At 40.8% G+C, this 21,752-nt stretch overlaps 1 protein-coding gene across 2 annotated transcripts in view; it reads left to right on the forward strand.

Moving 5' to 3' along the window:
- Positions 1–11,268: 11,268 nt before the first annotated feature.
- The window catches only part of Dclk1 (doublecortin-like kinase 1), a 346,512-nt gene continuing 336,028 nt past the window's right edge, over positions 11,269–21,752 (forward strand). The window contains exons 1-2 of one of the 2 annotated variants that reach the window (XM_013031454.1): positions 11,269–11,343; positions 15,112–15,506. In XM_013031454.1, the coding sequence (XP_012886908.1) occupies positions 15,131–15,506 (376 nt within the window). In that variant the 5' untranslated portion in view covers positions 11,269–11,343; positions 15,112–15,130. Of the gene's footprint in view, positions 11,344–15,111; positions 15,511–21,752 lie in introns of those variants that run through there. The other variant, XM_013031455.1, reaches the window with a different exon arrangement.

A 21,752-nucleotide genomic window follows, 5' to 3' on the forward strand; every position in this document is an offset into this window, starting at 1 on the left:
AGTAAAAAAGTGAAGCTGTTTTTCTCTGTGTATAGTTTTTGAAAACTATTTGCTTAAATTTTCTTTTCAAAAAAACCATTAGATGTTGATTACAAAGAAAAGGACAACAACCCCAGTCCTTCTTGCTCCCTAAGCTGTTAGGATTTGCATTTTCATATATATATATAATATGAAATATATATATATATACATACGTATATATATATATATTTATTTACCTTTAATTTTGTAAGCCCACACCAAACAAAGCCACAATCTAGATTTTCTTAATTTTCAGTATCAAATAGTGGGATGATACTCTTAAGTATAGCAATATATTTTATTCATTCCCTCAAGTTAATGCATATAGCCTAAATGATATTAATCACAGCATAATATTCTGGCACATATATATATATATATATATATATATAAACTATCAGACTCATATTATACTCATTATACTGCCTCATTATACTCAGACAGCACCTACTTATAAGTAGTATTTCCCCCATCCCCCCTGGATTTTTGATAATGACTCTAGGGAAGGAACAGCAATTATTAATTTATATTCAAATCCTATATATGGTGATTTTATTTCAGATATCAGATTCTGCTGGATTTAAGGCTTGTTTATTTATAAATTGTGTTCCAAAGAAAACTAGAGAAATTATACTCTGTATCCTTATCAGCAATACAGCTTATCAGTCTTTCCAAAAGATACAAAACTGACTGAGGAAAAAGTATTAATTTTGAGTTGTTTATATCAAGCTGGATGAGACTGATATTTTTTCCACAGGACTAATAGTCATTTTCACTGCCTCAAGAGGTATGTCTTGTTTACTTTCTTTTACTTGTTTACTCTGTGAGTCTTGTTTACTTTTCTGTCAAATTTCTTGGTATTTACCTACAAATTTCTATTGCTCTTTGTAAATTAGGAATTATAAACTTTTGCTAGCTCATATATATATGTATATGTAAAGTATTTGCTCTGTGTATATAGATATATACTTTAAATACTTTCTCTTGGTTTATGAATGTCTTTTAACTTTAAATTTTTCCCTAAGTCAATTTTAAATGTACAATGTGGTAGACTTTGACAAATGGTATAGCTATGTGAATAGAATTTCAATGATAATATAGAAAAATTCCATTGTCAATCAAAATTCCCATTCTCCTTCATAGTCACTATCCCAGGCTATGCCCCCATGATCATTGGTCTTTGCAGGGATTTCATAGAAATGGAATTATGAGGTATGAAGTCATTTGGAAGTGTATCTTCTCTCACTTAATGGTTGAATGCTTTGTCTTGTGGTTCATTCTTTATCAGTGTGAATCTCATGGTCGTGTTTGTCCATGTAAAATACAGTGTTGTGCTGTACGAATATTCCACAATGTCTTTATCCATTCACAATTGCTGTTGTCTGTTTTGGTAATATTTAGTTAATATGTGTAAAATTGCTAGAAAAATTTGAGTTCCAGTCCTTGTGTAAACTTATTTTGTTTCTCTTGAATGATATGTCCAGGAGTTAGATTGCTAGGTGACAGAATAGGGATATGTTTAAGAACCTGGAAAGTCACTTTGCACAGTGCCTGTATCACTTTGAATTCCCACCAGTGACAATGGTGAGTTCAGATCCTCCCCACTTCTGTCACCAGTCTTGTTTGTAGTCACTCTGTTGATCTTTGTTTTGTGTTTGTATTCTTCTGGTGACCAATAATGCTGAACATTTTTGTCTCTTCTTTGGTAGTGTATCTATTCAGACACTTCCTCTTTTTCTCTCTATCTCTCTTTGTCTCTCTCAATTTATCTCTGTCACTGAGTTGTTTTTTTCATTCTGAAAACAAGATATTTTTTCAAATACACATTTTGGAAACGTTTCTATGGTCAGTGAAAATAGTTTTTTCTCACAGTTGTTTTCCTTGAGTTTTGAAATAAGGTCTCGCTATATGGCACAAGATGGCCTGGAACTGTGATCCACCTGCTCAGCCTCCTGAGTGTTGGCATTTCAGACATGTACGACCATGCCCATTTTCATTTTCGCCTTTGTAAGAGCAAAAGTTTTCAAATTTCAGGAAACCAAATATCTAATTCTTTTTTGTGTTCATGTTTTTGTGTCTTGTTTAATTAATTTTTATAGCCAAAGATCACAATTTTTTAAATAATGTGTTTGAGAACTAATACAACTAGTCTTTGCAGTTAGATTTGATACAGAGATAATTGTTAAGGAAAAAAAGTTACTTAACATTAATATATGCTTGATCACTTTCTATTTATTATTGTTATTATTATTATTATTATTGTCAGTCATAGGGCTTGAACTCTGTGCCTGGATACTGTCCCTCAGTTCTTCAGCTCAAGGCTAGGGCTCTATCACTTGAGCAACAGTGCCACTTCCAGTTTTCTGGTGATTTATTAGAGATAGAATCTCATGAACTTTCCTCCGCCAGCTGGCTTTGTACCTCAATCCTCAGATCTCAGCCTCCTGGGTAGCTAGGATTATAGGTATGAAACACCAATGCCTGGCTTAAAATTATATTTTATTATTTATGTATATGTGTAAAAAATTCAAGAATATGTACACACACATTCTTTCTTTTACTTAGAAAATGATTAACAGTAGAATATAGTAAGTTTTCTCTTTGTTTAGAAGACACTAAGATGCTTTTCAGACCAAGTGCCAGTGGTTACTCAGGAGGTTGAGACATGGAGGATCAAGGTTCAAAGCCAGTCTAGACAGAAAAATTTACAAGACTCTGTGTCTAATTAACCAGCGAAAAAGCTGGTCTGGAGGCCTGAGTGGCTCAAGTGATAGAGCCCCACCTATGAGCAAAAGAGACAGGTGAGTGTCATGTCCAGAGTTCAAATCTCAGTAGTGGAAAAGAAGAAGAAGGAAAAGAAGACACACACAAAAATCTACTTCCAAAAAAATCAAACAAATTAAATTTAAAGTTTAGAAAGATAATTACCTCTATTTAAATCTCAGTTGCGTTTTTTTTTTAAATAGATGTTTCTGATGACTTTGCATTCCTAGAAGACTAAACACTCTTGTCCCATAGAAACAGTGAATGGTCTCAGGAAACTGAAATGAACAAAACAGTTTATTTTCATGTGTGTGCCTTCATGAATAAATATTAGTAAGTGAATTATTATTTGTCTAAGAAACTTCTGGAAAGATGATACTAAATAAAATTCAATTCAAATGAAATTTACCAAAGCTGACTATGGTTGAGGTGATCTTTAGAATCTTTAAGTAAGATTTTCACTATTTGAGGGGAGCACTCCACTCCTCTGTGTAGTGATAAGATGTACAGATATATACTTTCAAATTATTTTTCTGACATGATTGTATCAGGAACAACCTGTAATTCTACATGATAGAGTTTTCTACCTCAAATTACCATTTTTAGTCCATGGGCCTAAAGACTCTGTGGATTTGAATATATTAGTAAATTCAGCTTTGCATTCCAAGATAAAGATGCAAATAACTTGAACTTTCCCTTCTGCTGCCTGGTCTTCCCTGCCACTCTTTCCATACTAAAATTGTTCTTATTCCTCTGCCCTTCACTAATGGTCTCCATTAGCAGCCAGAAAAGCAAAGCTTGAGGAGCATTAAAGCCTGCAAATCTGCTTAAAATTCTTCAATAATTTCTTTTTTATTTTTGTTTTGGTACTGGGGCTTGAACTCAAGGCCTTGCACTCTCACTTAGGTTTTTGCTTAAGGCTAGCACTCTGCCACTTGAGCCACAGCCTTACTTTTGGCTTTTTGCTGGATAATTGGAAATAAGCATTCCTTGGCTTTTTCTTTTGCAGGCTACCTTCAGATCTCAATCTTCAGAACTCAGCCACAGAGTAGCTAGGATTACAGGCATGAGCCACCAACGTCTGGCAGATTTATCTTGTTTCTCAGGCCAAAGCCCATTTAAGGTCCTGTAGCTCCAGCCTCAGCCCACCTTCACAGCTGTTTCTCTCCACACAACCCCACCCACTCTAGGTCTGGTGTCCTACTTCTGTTCCTGAGCAAGCCACTTCCCACGCAAAATCTTTACCCAGCGATTCCTCATGCTTAGCATATTGCTCTGTCCCCTTTATCGCCTGGCTAACTTCAGGTCTCTGCTTACATATTACTTCCGCAGAGAGCAGAAGCTCTCTCTAAAGCCCTTTGTGTTCTGCTTCATAATGAGTCTTAAGTAATTATTGGTGTAAAAATAGGTTTAATTTCTGACTTTCTGTAAATTGTCCATGCCTAGGCATAAGACTCTTGCAACTCTATCATATGATTGTGTTAGTCCTACTTAACACAGTGGCTAGTACATTAGAGACACTAAAACAAATGTCCTGGGTGAATAAATGCAAAATCTCGCATGATCTACAGATACTTGCTTTGTCAACATGACATCCAAGTCCAGTACATAGTTATCATGGATCTCTAGGTATTTATTTGAAGTAGGGACCATTTTAGCTCCTGTCATTACCCAAGTACATTGGTAGACTCAATGGCCATCCATTGTCCACTAAAAACCAACCATGGGTCTTGAGTTTGTGGAGCTGCTTGGGGCCATGTTCCTGCTGAAAGCTTAGCTCAGGTACTAAGGCTCACTAGGATGATAGGAAGCTAAAGGAATCATTTGTGTGCAAGATGATATAATTAGTCATTGTCTGAAAGAATCTTATTCTCAACAAGTTAGGAAGGGGAAGGAGGGAGTTAAGCCAGGCACTAGTAGTCCATGCTTGTCATCCCAAAATGTGTGAGAAGCTGTGATTGGGTGGACCAGGGTGCCAGGTCAGCTGGAGCAGAAAAATCTACCAGATGTCACCTCCAGAGAGAAGCTGAGTGTGATGGTATGTGCCTGTGATCCTAACAACTATTAAAAAAAACAACTTATAGTAGGTGGGTGGTGGCTCTGGCATGGGACCCTGGTGGAAAGTGAGACTTTACTCAAGAAATCTAAAAGTCAGTGAAAAATAGGGCTAAAGCATTGATCATTGTAATTGCTCTACCCCAGCTAGCAGGAATCCCTGAGTTCAACCTCTGCCTTCCCTCCCAAAAAAGAAAGAAGAATCAAATAACAGCATCTAACTTAATAAAGGAAAATTCAGAGGATGGATGTGTTGGACTTGTGTGCTCCAAATCTAAATGAGCAAATATAAAATGAGAACTCAAGAGCAAAACTATGAAAAGTATAATGATTTTAATTGACTGGATGAGTCAACAACATGACAGCTTGTCAGACACATAGATTTAATGTTGGGCTCTGTTGATAGAAGTAGTGTGATCAATACCCGTTGAATTCACAAAACTTGCTGGTAGACCATCCCTTCTCTGCCTTACCCAGTCCTGAGTGGGAGGGGCAGATATGTGGGCAATGCTGCCAGTTGCTCTTCAGTGAAGATTTCCAAACCATGCCATAGGAGAAGTAATTGCAAGGCTGGGGATTCCTACTTGATGAGGAATTGAAACACTGTATGGGTCTGTCAAGAAAAAGACAGGAAGGCCATTAGACTTTTTAAATTTTTTTGTCTGGCCCAAATGGAAATCCTAGGACCAATAAGGAAATTTCCAGGGAAGTGAATCTTGGTTGAATTTAAGCTGTCCAGCAGGGGTGGGGGCTATACAGAGCTCCTTTTATTGAAGTCACACTTAGATAGGACAGGAACTCTGGGAAGCTGTCATTTTAATGAGGGAGTATTTCTCTTAATTATAAAATGCTTTCTTTGTCTAGAAACTCAATGATGAAGGACCTTCTTAAGAGCTTGTCTAATTTTTATCTAGTGAAGGAAGCCCCATGGATGGTCTTTGAGTCTCCATTCTGATATTTCTGAAGTTGGTTGATGTAGGTCATGAGTGTACAGTAGGGTGGTAGGGGTTCTGATTCTTTGTGCAGATCCAACCCTTCAGAGTTGGAATGTTAACATAGGCCTCTTGGATGTGCCAAGCCAGAGGTCAAAGACCTTTTAAAGGAATTATTTTTAAAGATCTTATCTACCATGTATAGAATTCCTCCCTCTATACTAACTCTCAGAGACATAATACTATTTCTCTTCACATGTATCAACTTTATAAACAACCAGGTTGAGGCTGGATGATTGTTGTGCAAGGAATTCTGGGTAAAAATTCTGCTACTAAGGACTGTCAGTATTGAGTTTCTGTGATGCCAATAGAAGATAGAAAGTGTTCTATTTTTTTAAAAAAGGAATTTGGTAAACCAAAAGTGCCATAAATAACCTCCTATATTTTGGAAGAAATAAAAAAGGAAGTTACAATGATAATTATATTATACATAATCATGGCAGCCATTAAAGGTGTATAGAATCCTAATCTTGCTTAGTCTAGTCACCACATAGACATTAGGACTGGGTCAGGAGTAAAATCTGCCCCCTAGAGGAGCACAAAGGAAATGCATCTCTTCCTTCTCTTATTCCTCATTTTACTTGAAAGCACACGAGGGAATATATTTTCTATGAAGAAATCAATAAAAGGTGCCTGAAAAGAGGTGCATGATAAATTAAAATGCTCATTCCTTGGTTCTCTGTCTTTTTCTTTGCACGTAAAACACCCTTTTAGGAAAATAAGCCCATGCACATGTCCACCACTTTGTGTCAAAGGTCAAAGTGCAAATGGTCTCAAGAGAAGTTTAGCTCAGAATGCATACATCTAAGGGTACCTACCTCTAAAGGAAGCAGTGTTCATATAGGAAAGGGCTTGGTTTGTCACTCTTTGTTATGAAGTCTTTGATTAAAAGTATTGTATTTTCCAAAAAGGATTAACCTTTGCACTAAAAACTGACTTAAATTTTAAAACAAGGATTTAAGAATTGGAGTTGGCAAACTCTACTATAAAGCCATAGTAATCAAAACAGCTTGGTACTGGCACAAGAACAGACCTCAGGACCAATGGAATAGAATTGAAAACCCAGAAATGAACCTACAGACCTATAGCCATCTAATCTTCAATAAGGGAGCTAAAAAAATAGAATGGAATAAAGACAGCCTCTTTAGTAAATGGTGCTGGCAAAATTGGTTAACTAAATTGGAAAACTAAAGCTAGATCCTTATATATCACCCTGCATCAGAATCAACTCCAAATGGATCAAAGACTTCGGAGTCAAAGCAGACACTCTGAAAACATTACAGGATGGAATAGGAGAAACCCTAGGTCTCCTTGGCACAGGCCAAAATTTTCTTAATAGAGACCCAGAAACACAACAAATCAAAGAAAGGTTGGACAAATGGGATTGCATGAAGTTGCGGAGCTTCTGTATGGCAAAGGACATAGCTAGCAAGAGCAATAGAAAGCCCACGGATTGGGAGAAGATCTTCACTAGCCATACAATGGACAAGGGTCTCATATCTAAAATATACTTAGAACTCAAAAATTTTAATATCCCAGCAACAAATCCTCAAAGAAACAACTGCCCAATAAATAAATGGGCTAAAGACTTAAAGAGAAACTTCTTTGAAGAGGAAAGAAGGATGGCTAATAGACACATGAAGAAATGCTCAACCTCCCTAGCCATAAAAGAAATGCAAATCAAAACAGCATTGAGATTCCACCTCACTCCAATTAGAATGGCTATAATCAAGAACTCTAATAACAACAGATGCTGGAGGAGACATGGCCAGAAATGAACCCTACTGTATTGTTGGTGGGAGTGTAAACTTGTTCAACCACTTTGGAAAGTAGTATGGAGGTTTCTCAAAAACTCCACATAATGCTCCCCTATGAGCTAGCAATCCCACTTTGGGGCATTTCTCCAAATGATCACAAACAAGACCATAGTAAAGCCTCCCACGGTATAACCCCTGTTTTCACTGTATTTGATGTTGGTATAATTCGTGGAGAAGAAGGGAAAAAACAAATGGTTTAAATAGGAATACAGGTGGACCCATTGCAAGAATGCGATGTATAAGAAGTTATGTTGAAAAATGAACTTTACAACTTTGGTGGGGGGGGGAGATGGGAGGAGTGGGATGGTAAAGGGAAACAAAGGAGGAGGCAACAATGCTTGATAGGAAATGTACTCATTATGTTGTCCATGTAATTGTAACCCCTCTGTATGGTATTTTCACAATAAAAAAAACCTTATTAATAAAAATAAAAATATTAAAAAGGAAAAAAAGAAATAGGATGATATCATCCAACAATGTAAACCCAGTTTAAAAATTCCTTAAGAGAAGGCTTAGAGGGGTGACATTGATCAAAATGCATAAATCTTATGCTAAATTGAAACTCTTTTGTACGACTTATTTTTTTAATTACTTGAATTCATAATTTCTTAACAGCATTTCAATTAGAAATCATTGTTGAGGATGATATACTTGGCAACGGCTTAAGCTACCCTAGAGGTCCATGGTTATGCTTGAAAATAGCATTCATGTCTGTCAGGTTATTGGGTACTACTGCCGACTAGCCTGCTGTCTTTGACTAAGTATATTACTTAGTGTAGTAGCTGATAGATATCCTTTAATGTCTCAGTTCCCTGAGATGTTTAATTATGCCTATTTGGGAGCATGTTGCTACTTAAAGAACCCACACCAAAGTTGTTTCTTTAAGCACATTGTTTGCATTGTCCTAAGTGAAGCATGTAGGAAAGAGAAAAAGATGTGATTGAATTACATAAAATGCATAAAAATTGATCCTGACAGAATACCATTGGGGTTAAGAGAGAGAATTTCTTTCATGGCTTAGCATTTTGGCAGAAATCATTTGGCATTTTTCACTGGTAAGATAAAAAGAAGCTCTGATTTCTGTTCTCCAGAGAGCCTGCTTAGCTCCAGCCTTTCTCTTAGCCTACTCCTGGGCCTTCACTTCACATCAGGTTTTGAGGAAACAGGCGCAGTAATTTGCATTTAGTTAATTTAGTGAGTTCATTGTAATCTCATCCCTGGACTATTAAATAGTTTAAAAATAAATATTGCATCACTTGTTGAATATGTAGCTTGCATCACATATGAGCTGCATTTCATAACAAAGGTAATTATTGAGCCAGTACATAATAATATGCTGAAAGTATTCCAGAATAGCTCTTGTTAATAGTAAGTAGTAAAATATACAGCTGGGGTAAACAGACAAGAGAAAAATAAAAATATGGATTTTTCCATTGCAAAGAGTAGGCTCAGGGAGTTCCATGCTGGTTTCTATAGTGTATGTGTTAATTTATATTCCAACCAATGATGTATAAAGGTCTCTCTTCCTCCCCCATCTTTGCTAGCATTTGTTTGCTCGCATTCATGATGATTGCATTTTGACTGAGGAATGAGGCATAATCTCATAATTTTGTTCACAATTCCTTCATGGTTAAGGGTGTTAAACATTTCTTCATGTTTTGATTGGTCATCTGTACTTCTTTTGAGACCTGTTCAATTAATTTTATTAATTGCATTATTAGTATGTTCTTCAAAAAATAAACATAGAGCCATGTGATCCTTTTACCACTTCTTAACATGTGGCAGAAGGAATGTAAGTCAGCATGCAGTAGAAATATCTACACAATAATGCTTATGTAGCACTATTCACAATATCTAATCTATATTAAGTAGGAGCCTGTCAACCACCAAATGGATAAAGTGTTGTACCTGTACACAAATACTTAAGAAGGAATGAAATTATGTCATTTTCAGGAAAATGGGTAGAACTAGAGATCATCTGTTAAGCTAAATAAGCCAGACTAGGAAAGACAAATGTTTTCTTTCATATGAGAAGTCTAGACATTAAAAACAATAACATGATGGTGTTGGTGGGGAAACAGCAACCAGTGGGAGGGGAAAAGCAGTACATTACATATATATATGTGTGGAAAATATCACAGGAAACCCATTTGTACAACAAATGTACACTATTAGTTTTCTAAAAGTGCAGTCTCAAAAAAAATACACATGTATTTGTGTGTGTGTGTGTGTGTGTGTGTGTGGAATGAACACATGTCCTAATGATAGCATTAAAAAAATTAGTTGACCAAATTTGTGGGTGGATATCCAGCCAGGCTAAGGTTTCACAGGAATCTGGGATAGGCTCTTGCTCCTTCTTTGCACTTTGGTACAAAGGCTGAGGAAGCTGGAAAGGCTTGGATTTCTAGAACATTCTTGCCCTGGGAAGAAAGGCTGTGTGAGCTCATGGGACTTTCCACTCTGACCACCAGTCTTGTCAGCTATGAGGCATGTAGTGGTGAGCAAAACCTGGGTCTTAAATTATCGGGGGCTTATTGTGAAAGAAAGTGTTCGACTCTGATTACTATTTCAAGGGTGACCCATGTCCTGGGGTCAATGGGAGGGATTCAAGTGCAGATCAGGCCCTTCCTGGGGGAAAAACTATAGTTATAGAGTGACAGCATCCTAAACGAGAAGTGATTGCTGTGGCTTCTATAACCGTGGGAGAAAAGTGTCCCACCTCCAGGTCCCATCAGAAGGTGTGGATGGGGCAGGGGAAGGAAGGAAAAGGAACTTCTGTTGTTGTTTTTAATCTGCAGGTACTGGGGCTTGAATTTACAGCTTCATACTCACACTTGACCTTTTCTGCTTCAGGCTGGTGTTGTATCACTCAAGCCACAGCTCCACTCCCCCCCCCCTTTTATTTTGCTGGTTAACTGGAGATAAGAGTCTCATGGCCTTTCCTACCCCAAGCTAGCTGGCTTTGAACCTGGATCCTCACATCTCAGCCTCCCGACTAGCTAGGATGACAGGTCTGAGTCACCTAGGGGCTCGGCTAGGAGTTATGTCCCTTGACTCTTCTGAGGAAGGAGACCCCATTTCTAGGGCCCCCTCACCTCTCTGCCCAGCCTACATCCCGGTTCCAATCCATCTTTGTCCATCCCCCAGGGCGGCCATAGGCTCTGTCCCTATCTCCAAACAACCAGTTCTGGAGATCAGTGTGTGGGGGGAGGTGAGGGGTTGGATTAAGTGGATACACCGTGGGAGCGGGGCGCGGGGAGGGAGGCGGACCCGGGGCGCAGCGTAGTGGGTGCGCCCTGCCTGGAAGGGCGGGGATGGGACGGGGCGCGCGCGGAGGCGGAGAAGGAAGAGAGGGGTGGGCAGGCGAGCGAGCGAGCGAGCGAGACACAGGGAAGGGAGCGCGCCCGCCGCCGCCCTCCTCGGGAGAGAGAGGTTGGAGCGAGGCCGTGCGGAGCGCCGCATTTCAATGAGGACCCGCCGAGGCACAGCCCAGCCTTAGCGGACGCCGCCCGCCCGGACACCCGCGATCCGTCCCCCGCCCCCCACCCCGCCGCTGCCGTCTCCCCGCCTGCGACCCCGCAGCACCCCCAGCCCCGGCCGCGCCCAGCCCCGGGCGAGGACAGCTTCGGGAAGCCGCTCCGATTGTGGCCACAAAGACCCCCCGCCCCAGCCCAGCGGCGACTCTCGGAGAACCGGTGGGTGCTTAGCCCTTCGCCAGGCCGGGGGGGGGGTGGGGACCGGCACTGCGGGGGAGGGCCACTCCGGGGGACGAGGGCGGACCCCCCAGCCTGCCTGCCACCGTTCCTCGAAAGGCGGCTGCCCTGCCCTGGCCAGCCAGGTCCAGGCCTGGGGCCGGGGCACGGTGCGTGTGCGGGCGGCCCCGGGGGCTGGCACCTGCCTCTTTTGTCTGGTGCCACCCGGGCTTTCAATGGGAGGGGGGTGGCGGAAGATCGCCCCCACCCCACCCCGCTCCTGCCCAGTTCCCAGGCTTCTGTGAGATGGAGAACCAAGGGCAGAGGAGCTGGGGAGAGGTGCTTGTCATTGTCACGCCTGGCTGTGGAGAGGATTGAGTCCCCTGGGAAGGAGTGGCCGGGCCTGGCTGCTTATTGTGTGTGCTTTCAGAGCGCTTGGGGAGGGTGATGTGTGATTACGGATGGTGTGTGCTTGGGGTGGGGTGGGGTGGGGTGGGAATGTGGGTATGGGGGGGATCCATGCATGGTGGCGGCGCTGGCAGTGTGGGTGTTGCAAGTACCTTTGCAGGGGTCTCAAGTTCCTCTGGGGACAGCGAGGCTGCCCTCGTGTACAAACCGGTACCTGCAGTGCTAAAAGCACGCGGAGAAGAAATGGCATTTTCCCCCTTGGGGTAGAGCGCGCACTGCCCCCCGCCCTCCGCGCCGCCCCCCACCCCCCACCACGCTTGCACACCCTCTCCTCCACAAAAGAGGAAAAGCGGGTTCGCTGGGGGGTGGGGTGGGGGTGGAGAGGATCATCGCCCCTGGATTTGGCAAGGCAATGTGTGCCCTAGAGAAAGCCATGGAAAGGTTTCCATTCAAACCAGCTGCCTCTCTGCTGCACCTGTGTGTGTGTGTGTGCGTGTGTGTCCAGGGTAAGGTGAACACGCGCGGAGCCGCCACATTGCAGGGTGAATTAGGTGTCCTGATGGTTCCTAAATATATCGCCTTTCAGCAGGAGGGAAAGTAGGGCAGCGTTTTTAAGTGTGAGATGGCACATGGATGCCGGTCAGAAGGGATTGCAAGAGAGGAAAATTATAACACAAATGCACACGTCTGCGGCGAGGACATGTGTGGTGATGCACGCTGCCCTCAGAGGGATCTGTGTGCCTTTTATTCCCTGCTTCCTCTCCCCGAATACCAAAGCCCTCTGTTAAAATCTGCCCAGGACTAGAGTCCCACTCTTATCTCAATGTGGTAGCTTGGTGCCAGATTTCTGTGTGTGTGTGTGAAACAAGAACCCAGGAGCTCATCTACAGAGATCCTGGTGCACACAGAGTCTTCAAAATGGTGAGAAATTCCACAAAGAACAATCGAGAGTGTTGGTTTCCTGGCATGGCAGTAATTGTAGGAAAATCTCTGTTAAGAGTCAGTCTCCACCTTCTTCCCGGACCCAGTGTCTGTGTCCAAGGTGTGGTGGTTACCCTTTTGGAGCTAATGCATACCTGTCCCAGGCTTTGAACTGCTTATGATCTGAGAATGTGGAGGCTGTGTTGTCTTAGCAGGATCCCCAAGCAGGAAGTGGGGACCTGTAGAAGCCCAGAGAACCTTCCATAGCTCTTGGTTCACTCATGCCAGTGGAGGTAAAAGCACCTGTTTTAATAATGATCAGATCATGAAGGATGTGTAGGGTGGCTGGTGACATTCATTTAGTGGTGGCTGCAACCAGGGCAATGATATGGTGGAGTGTGGTTTTGCTTTGTCAGCAACATCATTATCTACTTCAGTGGAGGAAAGTAAAAAATGTGGTCCCTGCCCTGAGTGAACACATAATCGTTAGAAAGAAAAAAACAGTTGAATATAGTTCAATAAACCTTGCCTTATTTGTTTGTATGAGGGTGCAGATCTTGGGGCTTGAACTCAGGACCTAGATTCTGTCCCTGAGCTTTTATGCTCAAGATGGGTTCTCTACCACTTTAGTTACTGTTCTACATCTAGCTTTTTGGTGGTTAATTGGAGCTAAGAGTCTCACGGACTTTCCTGCCCAGATTGGCTTCAATGAATGCAATCTTCAGATCTCAGTCTCCTGAGTAGCTAGGATTATAGGCATGAGCAACCAGGACTCAAATGCTATTATTAAAAATTGATTTTTTTCATTTTGGGATAGAATTCCTGCTTCTAAAAGTCTTTTCCTAATGCTAGAGACATCAAATGGCTGATACATTTTTGGCCCCTTAAACCTAGATTTCACCTCTGGTAACACAACTGTGCTATTATTTGCTGGGTTGCTGAATGTTTCCTTCTAGTGGGAATTATTAGATTTGGAGGAAAGTCAAAAGGATAGAAGAATGGCCTCTGTCTTTCTTGGGGGTGGGGGGCGAGGGGTCCCAGTACTAGGGTTTGAACTCATGGCATGGGCTCCGTACCTTAGTTTTTTTTGCTCAAGACTAGTGTTCTGCCACTTGAGCCACAGATCCACTACTGCCTTTTTGCTACTTAATTGGAGATAAGAGTTCATAGATTTTACTGCCTGCGTTGGCTTTGACGAATGAAAAAAAGAAAAAAAAACAAAGGAGGGGGTAACAATGCTCTATAGGAAATGTAACTGTAACCCCTCTGTATAGTATCTTTACAATAAAAAAATATATTAAAAAAAAAAGAAAAAAAGAACACCGGCTGGGCACCAGTGGCTACCTACTCAGGAGGTTGAGATCTGAGAATCATGGAAGCCAGCCTGAGCAGGAAAGTTAGTAAGACTCTTATCTCCAATTAAGCACCAAAAAAGCCAGAAGTAAAGCTGTGGCTCAAGTGGTAGGGAGCTAGCCTTGAGCACAAAAGCCCAGGGACATCCAGACTCTGAGTTCAAGGCCTAAAACCAACACAAATGATGAATGAATGAATAGAAAACCTTTCAAAAGCCAACTTGGCCATATTGCTTACAAAGTTTGAAGGAGGTTAGTGAGTTGGCCTGAGTACTTGAAAAACCCTCCACTTTCCAGGCTCTGAGATCAAGCCCCAGTACTGCCACAAAAAGAAACTGAAATATGGACTGTGGAGATGCAGATTTTATTAATAAAAATAAAACACGTGTCATATATTAGGCACTATCCTAAATGTCTTGAACTGGGTCTTGAACTCAGAGCCTGAGTGCTATCCCTTAGCTTTTTCTGCTCAAAACTGGTGCTCTATTACTTTAGCTACAGCTCCACTTCGTACTTTTGCCAATTAATCAGACTTTACTACCTAGGCTGGCTGTGAACTTTGATCCTCAGATCTCAGCCTCCTACATGGCTAGGATTACAGTCATGAGCCCCTAGTACCTGGATCCACCCACTTTCCTTCAGTTGTAAAAATCATACAATCGTTGATGTTCCAAATTCTACCCGAATTAGCAGAATTATCCCTTCAGTGAGGGCTGAGCTTTGGAGTCATGAAACTCTCAACCATTTATCCATTGTAATTCCTAGAGATACTGTAGAAGGAGGTATTTCTGTGCCTCAGTTTCTCTGTAAATGTAGGCAATAATCGTCTGAAAGGTTGTGACAATGCATAGGTGGTAGGCAATCAACACACAGGAGCTGTTTCTAATCAAACTGTGGTTAAGTAATAAACCGTTTCCCCTGGGATCAGCCTCTCCGCTGTCCTCCCCCTCTCCCGCTCTCTCCCACTTGGCAGCTCTTGTGGAGCTGTGAGGGCGGTATCTCCACCCAGCAGCGCAGCACACAGAACCTTTCCCACCAGGAAATCGACCAGTAACCCGGGGCTGTGTGTCTGTCTTTCTGGGGCTCGCAGGTTCCACCCGCAGTCCATCATGTCCTTCGGCAGAGACATGGAGCTGGAGCACTTCGATGAGCGGGACAAGGCGCAGAGGTACAGCCGGGGGTCTCGGGTGAATGGCCTGCCCAGCCCCACGCACAGCGCCCATTGCAGCTTCTACCGCACCCGCACGCTGCAGACGCTCAGCTCCGAGAAGAAGGCCAAGAAGGTGCGCTTCTACCGGAACGGTGACCGCTACTTCAAAGGGATTGTGTATGCCATCTCTCCAGACCGCTTCAGATCCTTTGAGGCCCTGCTGGCTGATTTGACCCGAACTCTGTCAGATAACGTGAATTTGCCCCAGGGAGTAAGAACAATCTACACCATTGATGGGCTCAAGAAGATTTCCAGTCTGGATCAACTGGTAGAAGGTGAGTCTGGGAGATATCTCCCAGGAGATCTGGTGGGATCCAGGCTCCCATCCCCATTGGGCTAGTCTTCGTTTCTTAGAGGATACTTTTATCTAGTGCTTACTGTTTTCCATGCTTGAGTATATTAAACTATAAGGGTAACGAAAGAAAAAGATATTAATGGTATTAAGTCAGGTAACTCATAATAATAGACTGAAGACATGGATGTCCTAACCCCACAATATTATCCTTTTTTCCTTTCTTAGACTCATCTCACCTTAATTTAAAAGTTCATTTTTATATCTTTGATTGCATAGCTCATGGTAATTTTGCTATGCAAATTAAGCTTTTGCTATCATGATGTCCAAAAGTACTTGAAATAAGACTGATTAATGGGAAATGAAATTTTAAGTTGATGCTTCGATAGTTATCAAACCCATTAATTTTATCATTAGAGATTGAGGACCTGAGAATTCAAAGGACATGAGAGTACTTACATCATGTGGTAGGTTAGGTTTTCTGACTATTCCTTAGACTAAGTTTCTTCTTATTAATTAATCAATTCATTAATTTTTTGTTATCTTTAGTTGTACAATAGGGTTTCAGTTCAACATTTTTGTTTGAGTACAGTACATCTTGAGCAATGTGACCTTTCCATGTCCTTTCCCATTCTTCCTCTTAATTTGGAAGAGTTATTGTTTTCCTGTGGTACTTGCAGAGATGAAGGGGTTTTGGGGTTCAGATTACTTTTATTTCCAATTTATGGGGACACTAATCTGTTTTGGACCATGTGAAAATAGAATGGTTTGGATCCACAGCTAAGGCATGGTATCTTGTGCAAAAATAATATCTGGATTATGCTTGCCTTGGGATCAACTCCATTTCTTTTGATTTTTATTACTATCTTTAAATTGCTGTGTAAAGGAGTTTTAATTGAACCTATCTGTTTATGTGTAAGTGCTTCTCATGTGTGTGTGTGTGCGTGCATGCGTGTGTGTGGGGGGGGTGGGTGTGGGTGTATGTGTGTATGTGTGTGGTGGTGTGTGCACATACACATGCGATCATGGTAGACAGACTTTTATTTAGTTTCAGAGCTAATATTTATTTTTTATTCTCACTTTTGGAATAACTTCTCTTTTATAGCATCTGGCCCTATTAAATTTGATTCAGGCTTCAGAATTTCTTTCTTTTAATTTTAAGCTGTTTTTAAGTAGTTGTTCAAATGGGCTAATTCAACATGCTGGTTTTTAAGTACAGTGCATCTTGATCACTGTCTCCTCTTCGTCATTCTTACCTGCCCTGTCCTCACATCTGTCTCCTTCCCATTTATCTCAAGTTTCCTAGTTCCTTTTTCCCATAGGTACTTAGAGTATTATGATTATAATTACCCACCTTTCCTCCTTCTACTTATCTATCCTCCATTACTTAAGCCCCTGTGTTAGTCAGGCATGTTTACTTTCCTTGTAATTATTTTGTTAACATATTCTGTGTTCAAAGGTGTTAATAACATGGAAACCCGTTCCTACGTGTGCTGTACTTTAATCAGTTGGATCAACTCCACTTGAAGGAAGCATAAAACCTCTCATTTCCTTCTTAAAATCAGAATCAAATTTCAATAGTATATAGAGAAATAACTGTCATTAAATGTAAGATAGAATGAGATTAGGAGCTATCTTGTTTGAACAGCAGGTCTTTCTGAGTTGAAATCTCTGATGAAGTGGACAGAACAAAGTTGGCTAAGTTAAGTCGGACTTAGTGTTGGAAGAGCTCGCTATCACTCTCTGTTCTTTATCCCAGCAATATTTGCCCAGACCCAGGTTCTGGAGGGATGCCACAGTCCCTAGGGAACATCTCTTTCAGCTTCTTTTGATCTAGGATGATCAACTCTAGACAAGCAGAGTCCTCTTGTCCTCCTCTGTAACCAGAATTTGTATGCGATCAAGATCTGTATGTGATCTGAGGGATTCTTCTCCTTTTCTTATCATTTGGCAGCAATGCCAGGCCTGTAATAGTTTGATTGGACTTGAGCAGGTGTGGAGGAGCCTGGGCTTGGTTTGTTTATTTTGGGAGAATTCATATCTCTCAGTGAATTGTCACCATGCCAAGATGCCTGTAGACTTGGCTTTTTCCCCCTTCTCTGCAGGGGTGGAAATTTCTAGTAAATTAAAGGGGAAGAGTAATCATGAACATTTTCTAAGTCTTCTTTGTTTCTTTCATGCCCATCCCTTTGCATGACTTTAGGAAATACAAGACAAATAAAATATTTGGTGGTATATTCCAAAGATCAGATGCAAAGTCAGGTGCATGACTAGTCACCAAGCCACAAGTACTTTGTGGGCTGATGGCATTGTAGGGAAAAATATGCCAAGATCTCAAAGCACACCCTAAGACAGCTGGAGGATTGACTCCTCATTCTATTCTAAAATTCTAAAATCACTTGTGTGGCATCTGTGAAGGCATGGGTATTTCAGTTTCCTACCCAGAACTGACCTTTAGCCCGAGATAGTCCACAATTCTCACCTAATAAAGAGTGGTGATGGGAAGAGGACAAGGACTCCCTTTACATCTAGGGACCAGCAAAATCATGGCAATGTTTGCCACCATTTCCTCTAGCTTTAATTTTTTTCTTTCAGGATTTTGTCAGGCTTTTATTAGGTTTTTATGACTTATACAAAAGAGTTTCATTGTTATATTTTCAGACATGCATATATTTTGGTCAAATTTAACCTCTGTGTTACTTTTTATCCTCACTGCCTCTTAAAACAATTATTAATAGGTTTTACTGTAGTATTTTCATACATGCATATAATTAATTAATTAAGTTATTTATTTATTTTTTTGGTCCGGTCATGGGGCCTGAACTCTGGGCTTGGGCGCTATCCCTCAACTCTTCAGCTCAAGGCTAGCACTCTACCACTTGAGCCACAGCGCCACTCCCGGCTTTTTTCTTTTTTGCTTATGTGGTGCTGAGGAATCGAACCCAGGGTTCAGGCATGCAAGGCAAGCGCTCTACCACTGAGCCACCTTCCCAGCCCCCATATAATTAATTTATTCACCTCCCCTTTCACTCTCTCTTTTTGCCTTTCCCCTCCCACATATTGTCTCCCCAAACAGTCCCTGATTTACACTACTGTCATTCATGTTTTAAAAATATCTCGATTCCTACTGGACATCACTAACTCATTCCTTATCCTACACATGAGGCAGAGATCCAGAGATTTTAGTTTTAAGACAGCTTGGGCAGGGATGTCTGTGAGGCTGTGATCTCCAACTAACCATCAAAATAAAGCCAGAAATGGAGCAGTGGCTCAAGTGATAGAGCACTAGCCTTGAACAAAAATGCTCAAGAACACTACGTAGACTGGCACAAGAGAAAAAAATGTTTAGATTCCTCATATGAAAGAGAACACATGACACTGACCATTTTCAGTCTCACTTACTTAGCTATGATGAGCATTAGTTCTATTCATTCTCCTAAAAATGACATAAATTCATGACTGAGTAATACTCCATTGTGTGTGTGTGTGTGTGTGTGTGCATGCATGCTTGTTTACGTACATTCCACATTCTCTTTATCCATTCATAAGTGGATGGGTATTTTGGCTGATTCTATAGTTGGGTTACTGTGAATAGTGCTGTTATGAGTGTGCTGACTTACATTTCTCTGGATATATGGCCAGGAATGATAGCAGGTCAAATGGTAGTTTAGATCTTTGATGCATTTTGAATTAAATTTTGTACAGGGTGAGAGAGAGGGATTTAGTTTCATTCTTTTACATGTGGAGGATATCCAGTTTCCCCAACACCATTTGTTATTAATTCAACATGTGTTTATGGTGCTCTTGTTGACTATTAGATTAGCTGTAGCTATGTGCACCTATTTCTGGATCTCCCCTCCCCTGCCTCTCCTCCTCTCTCTTCCCCTCCCCTCCCCTATCCTCCCCTCCCCTCTATACTGTCCTGTTGGACTTTGTGTGCATTGCTGTATTGTCTGAAGACAGTAAGAATGGCTCAGAGTTACTAAGCATGTGTCAAGCCTCAATCAGAGTCCCTTAGTCAGATGTGAATATATATAGATATCACAGTGCTCCCAAGGGGCAGTTGGTGTTGTCATCCTGTGCTAAGAGTGAAAGCAGTGTGACAGGGATCTGTTTGAATCCCATAGCAAGATATGGTAGAGTTAAGACTTGAACCCTGGAAGGTGTGTGTCAGTGCTAAAGCTCACAACTGCTACTACTCATCCCATGTGCTGCAATTGAATTCATATAAAAGCTATTGCTGGGTACATGTTAGGACAGTGGGTCCTTTCTGATATAGTGGATTAGCCGATATTCTAGGGGAAAGTTAACTACAAATAAAAGTTGTTTCCACTACTATTAGTGTATTTACTACTTTTGGAAAACAGTTTCTATCTTTGGCTTAATTCAGAGAATGAAAAGTGTTGTTTCCAGAAACACTTTTGTCTTTTCATGTGCTCCCAAATGGATTTTTTTCCCTGCATTCCTTTTGAAGTAAATGCAGGTGGAATATTTTGATACTTTAAAATTACTTTCCTAGAAAAAATACCTTTTTATTTAGTTGAATGAATGATTTCATCAGGATGGTGAGTGAATTCATGTATTGTGCCTTTGGGATTTTTTTTCTTTTTTGAATTTTCAATATAAACATATTTTTTTGACTCTTACTTCATAACATGGACAATTACCACACAGCTGCACCGGGTGTTTTAAATAGCTGGAAATTCATTTAGATTTGCTTCTTTGTCTAGTACATTTCTGCTTAGTTTGTTAAAATACAAACCACTGCTTCCTCTTCCTCATTAGGCTCCTACCTCTCACTTTACATACTAATTTTATGTAAACCTCAATGCCTGTTATTAGCTTTTCATTTTCCCTCCTGACACCCTGATGAGGTTTGAATTTTAAATTAAATCCTTTTAGTGGATGCAGCGGCAAATGTTTTTAAGTTTGTTCTTTCTCACTTGATCTCAGGCTGAAACTTCTGAGTTACAATGACATATGTGAGTGTATTTATAACTGTCTATGGTCACTTTGACTGTGTTATTATTATCCACTGATTATTATGCAGAAGAGCGGTTGATGGAGTTGGCTGTAAGCTCTAGTTATATAATAGAGGAGTGCATGTGTATATATCTATGTTTTATTTATATATAATATGTGTGTATGTGTGGGCAGGCGCATGTGTGTATGTCTGTATGTGAATATGCTTGTATGTGTTATGTATGCATGCATGTATGTCTATACACATGTACACATATACTAAGTATACCAAAGATGGCATTCTTCAGTGTTTATTTTTGGAATGGCACTTTTGTTTTTGTTATCATTCTTTTGTGCCAACACTGGGCCTTGAACTCAAGGCCTGGGCATGGTCACTTGCTCAAGGCTGGGGATCTACCATTTAACCACGGCTCCACTTACAGCATTTTGGCTGTAATGAATTGCTAACAAATGAGTTTTAAATAGGTATAAAGCATGTTGTTCCCCAAGTTCTCTTAATGCAACCAGTTTACTGGATTTTAACAAGCATTCTTTCAGTGATACAGTGTGTGATAAAGATATGTATATACTATACTCAGAAGGTAATTTACTAAGCTTGAGGATCTGCACCTTCCTTTTTTTTAAAAAATACTTTTTTATTGTAAAAATGCTGTACAGAGGGGTTACAGTTACATGAGCAAGATAATGAATACATTTCCTATCAAGCATTGTAGCCTCCTCCTTTGTTTTTCCCCTACCATCCCTTTCCTCCCACCTCGACAACTACACTCTCTCCCCAACCCCCCCGCCCCCATACCTAAATTGTAAAGTTTGTTTTTCAATATAGTGTTTTATACATCTCATTGTTGCAATGGGTCAACTTGTATCCCTATTTAAACATTTTGTTTTTTCCCTTCCCCTCCCCAAATGAGAGAAGTATATATACAAGATGCAGGGCACCGATATAAAATACATTGAAAACAGGGGTTATACCCTGGGGGAGGAACAAACAAAGAAACAAAAAATATCACATGGTACATTATAAATACATTAGAAACAATAGCAAGAAAGAAAAAAAAAACACTCATGTCCCTATCTTGGGGTTCATTTTACTTAACATCTTCTTATCTGGTCATATGAACATAGCTTGTGACCTTTTCTGTTTGTCCCAGACATATACTAGTTATTGCAAATAAGGGAAACCATGGGACCTATGTTTCTTTGGGCCTGGCTTACTTCACTTAATATAATTTTTTCCAAGTCTTTC

Source organism: Dipodomys ordii, unplaced genomic scaffold (genome assembly GCF_000151885.1).
Source record: "Dipodomys ordii isolate 6190 unplaced genomic scaffold, Dord_2.0 Scaffold140, whole genome shotgun sequence".
Classification (NCBI taxonomy): Eukaryota; Metazoa; Chordata; class Mammalia; order Rodentia; family Heteromyidae; genus Dipodomys; species Dipodomys ordii.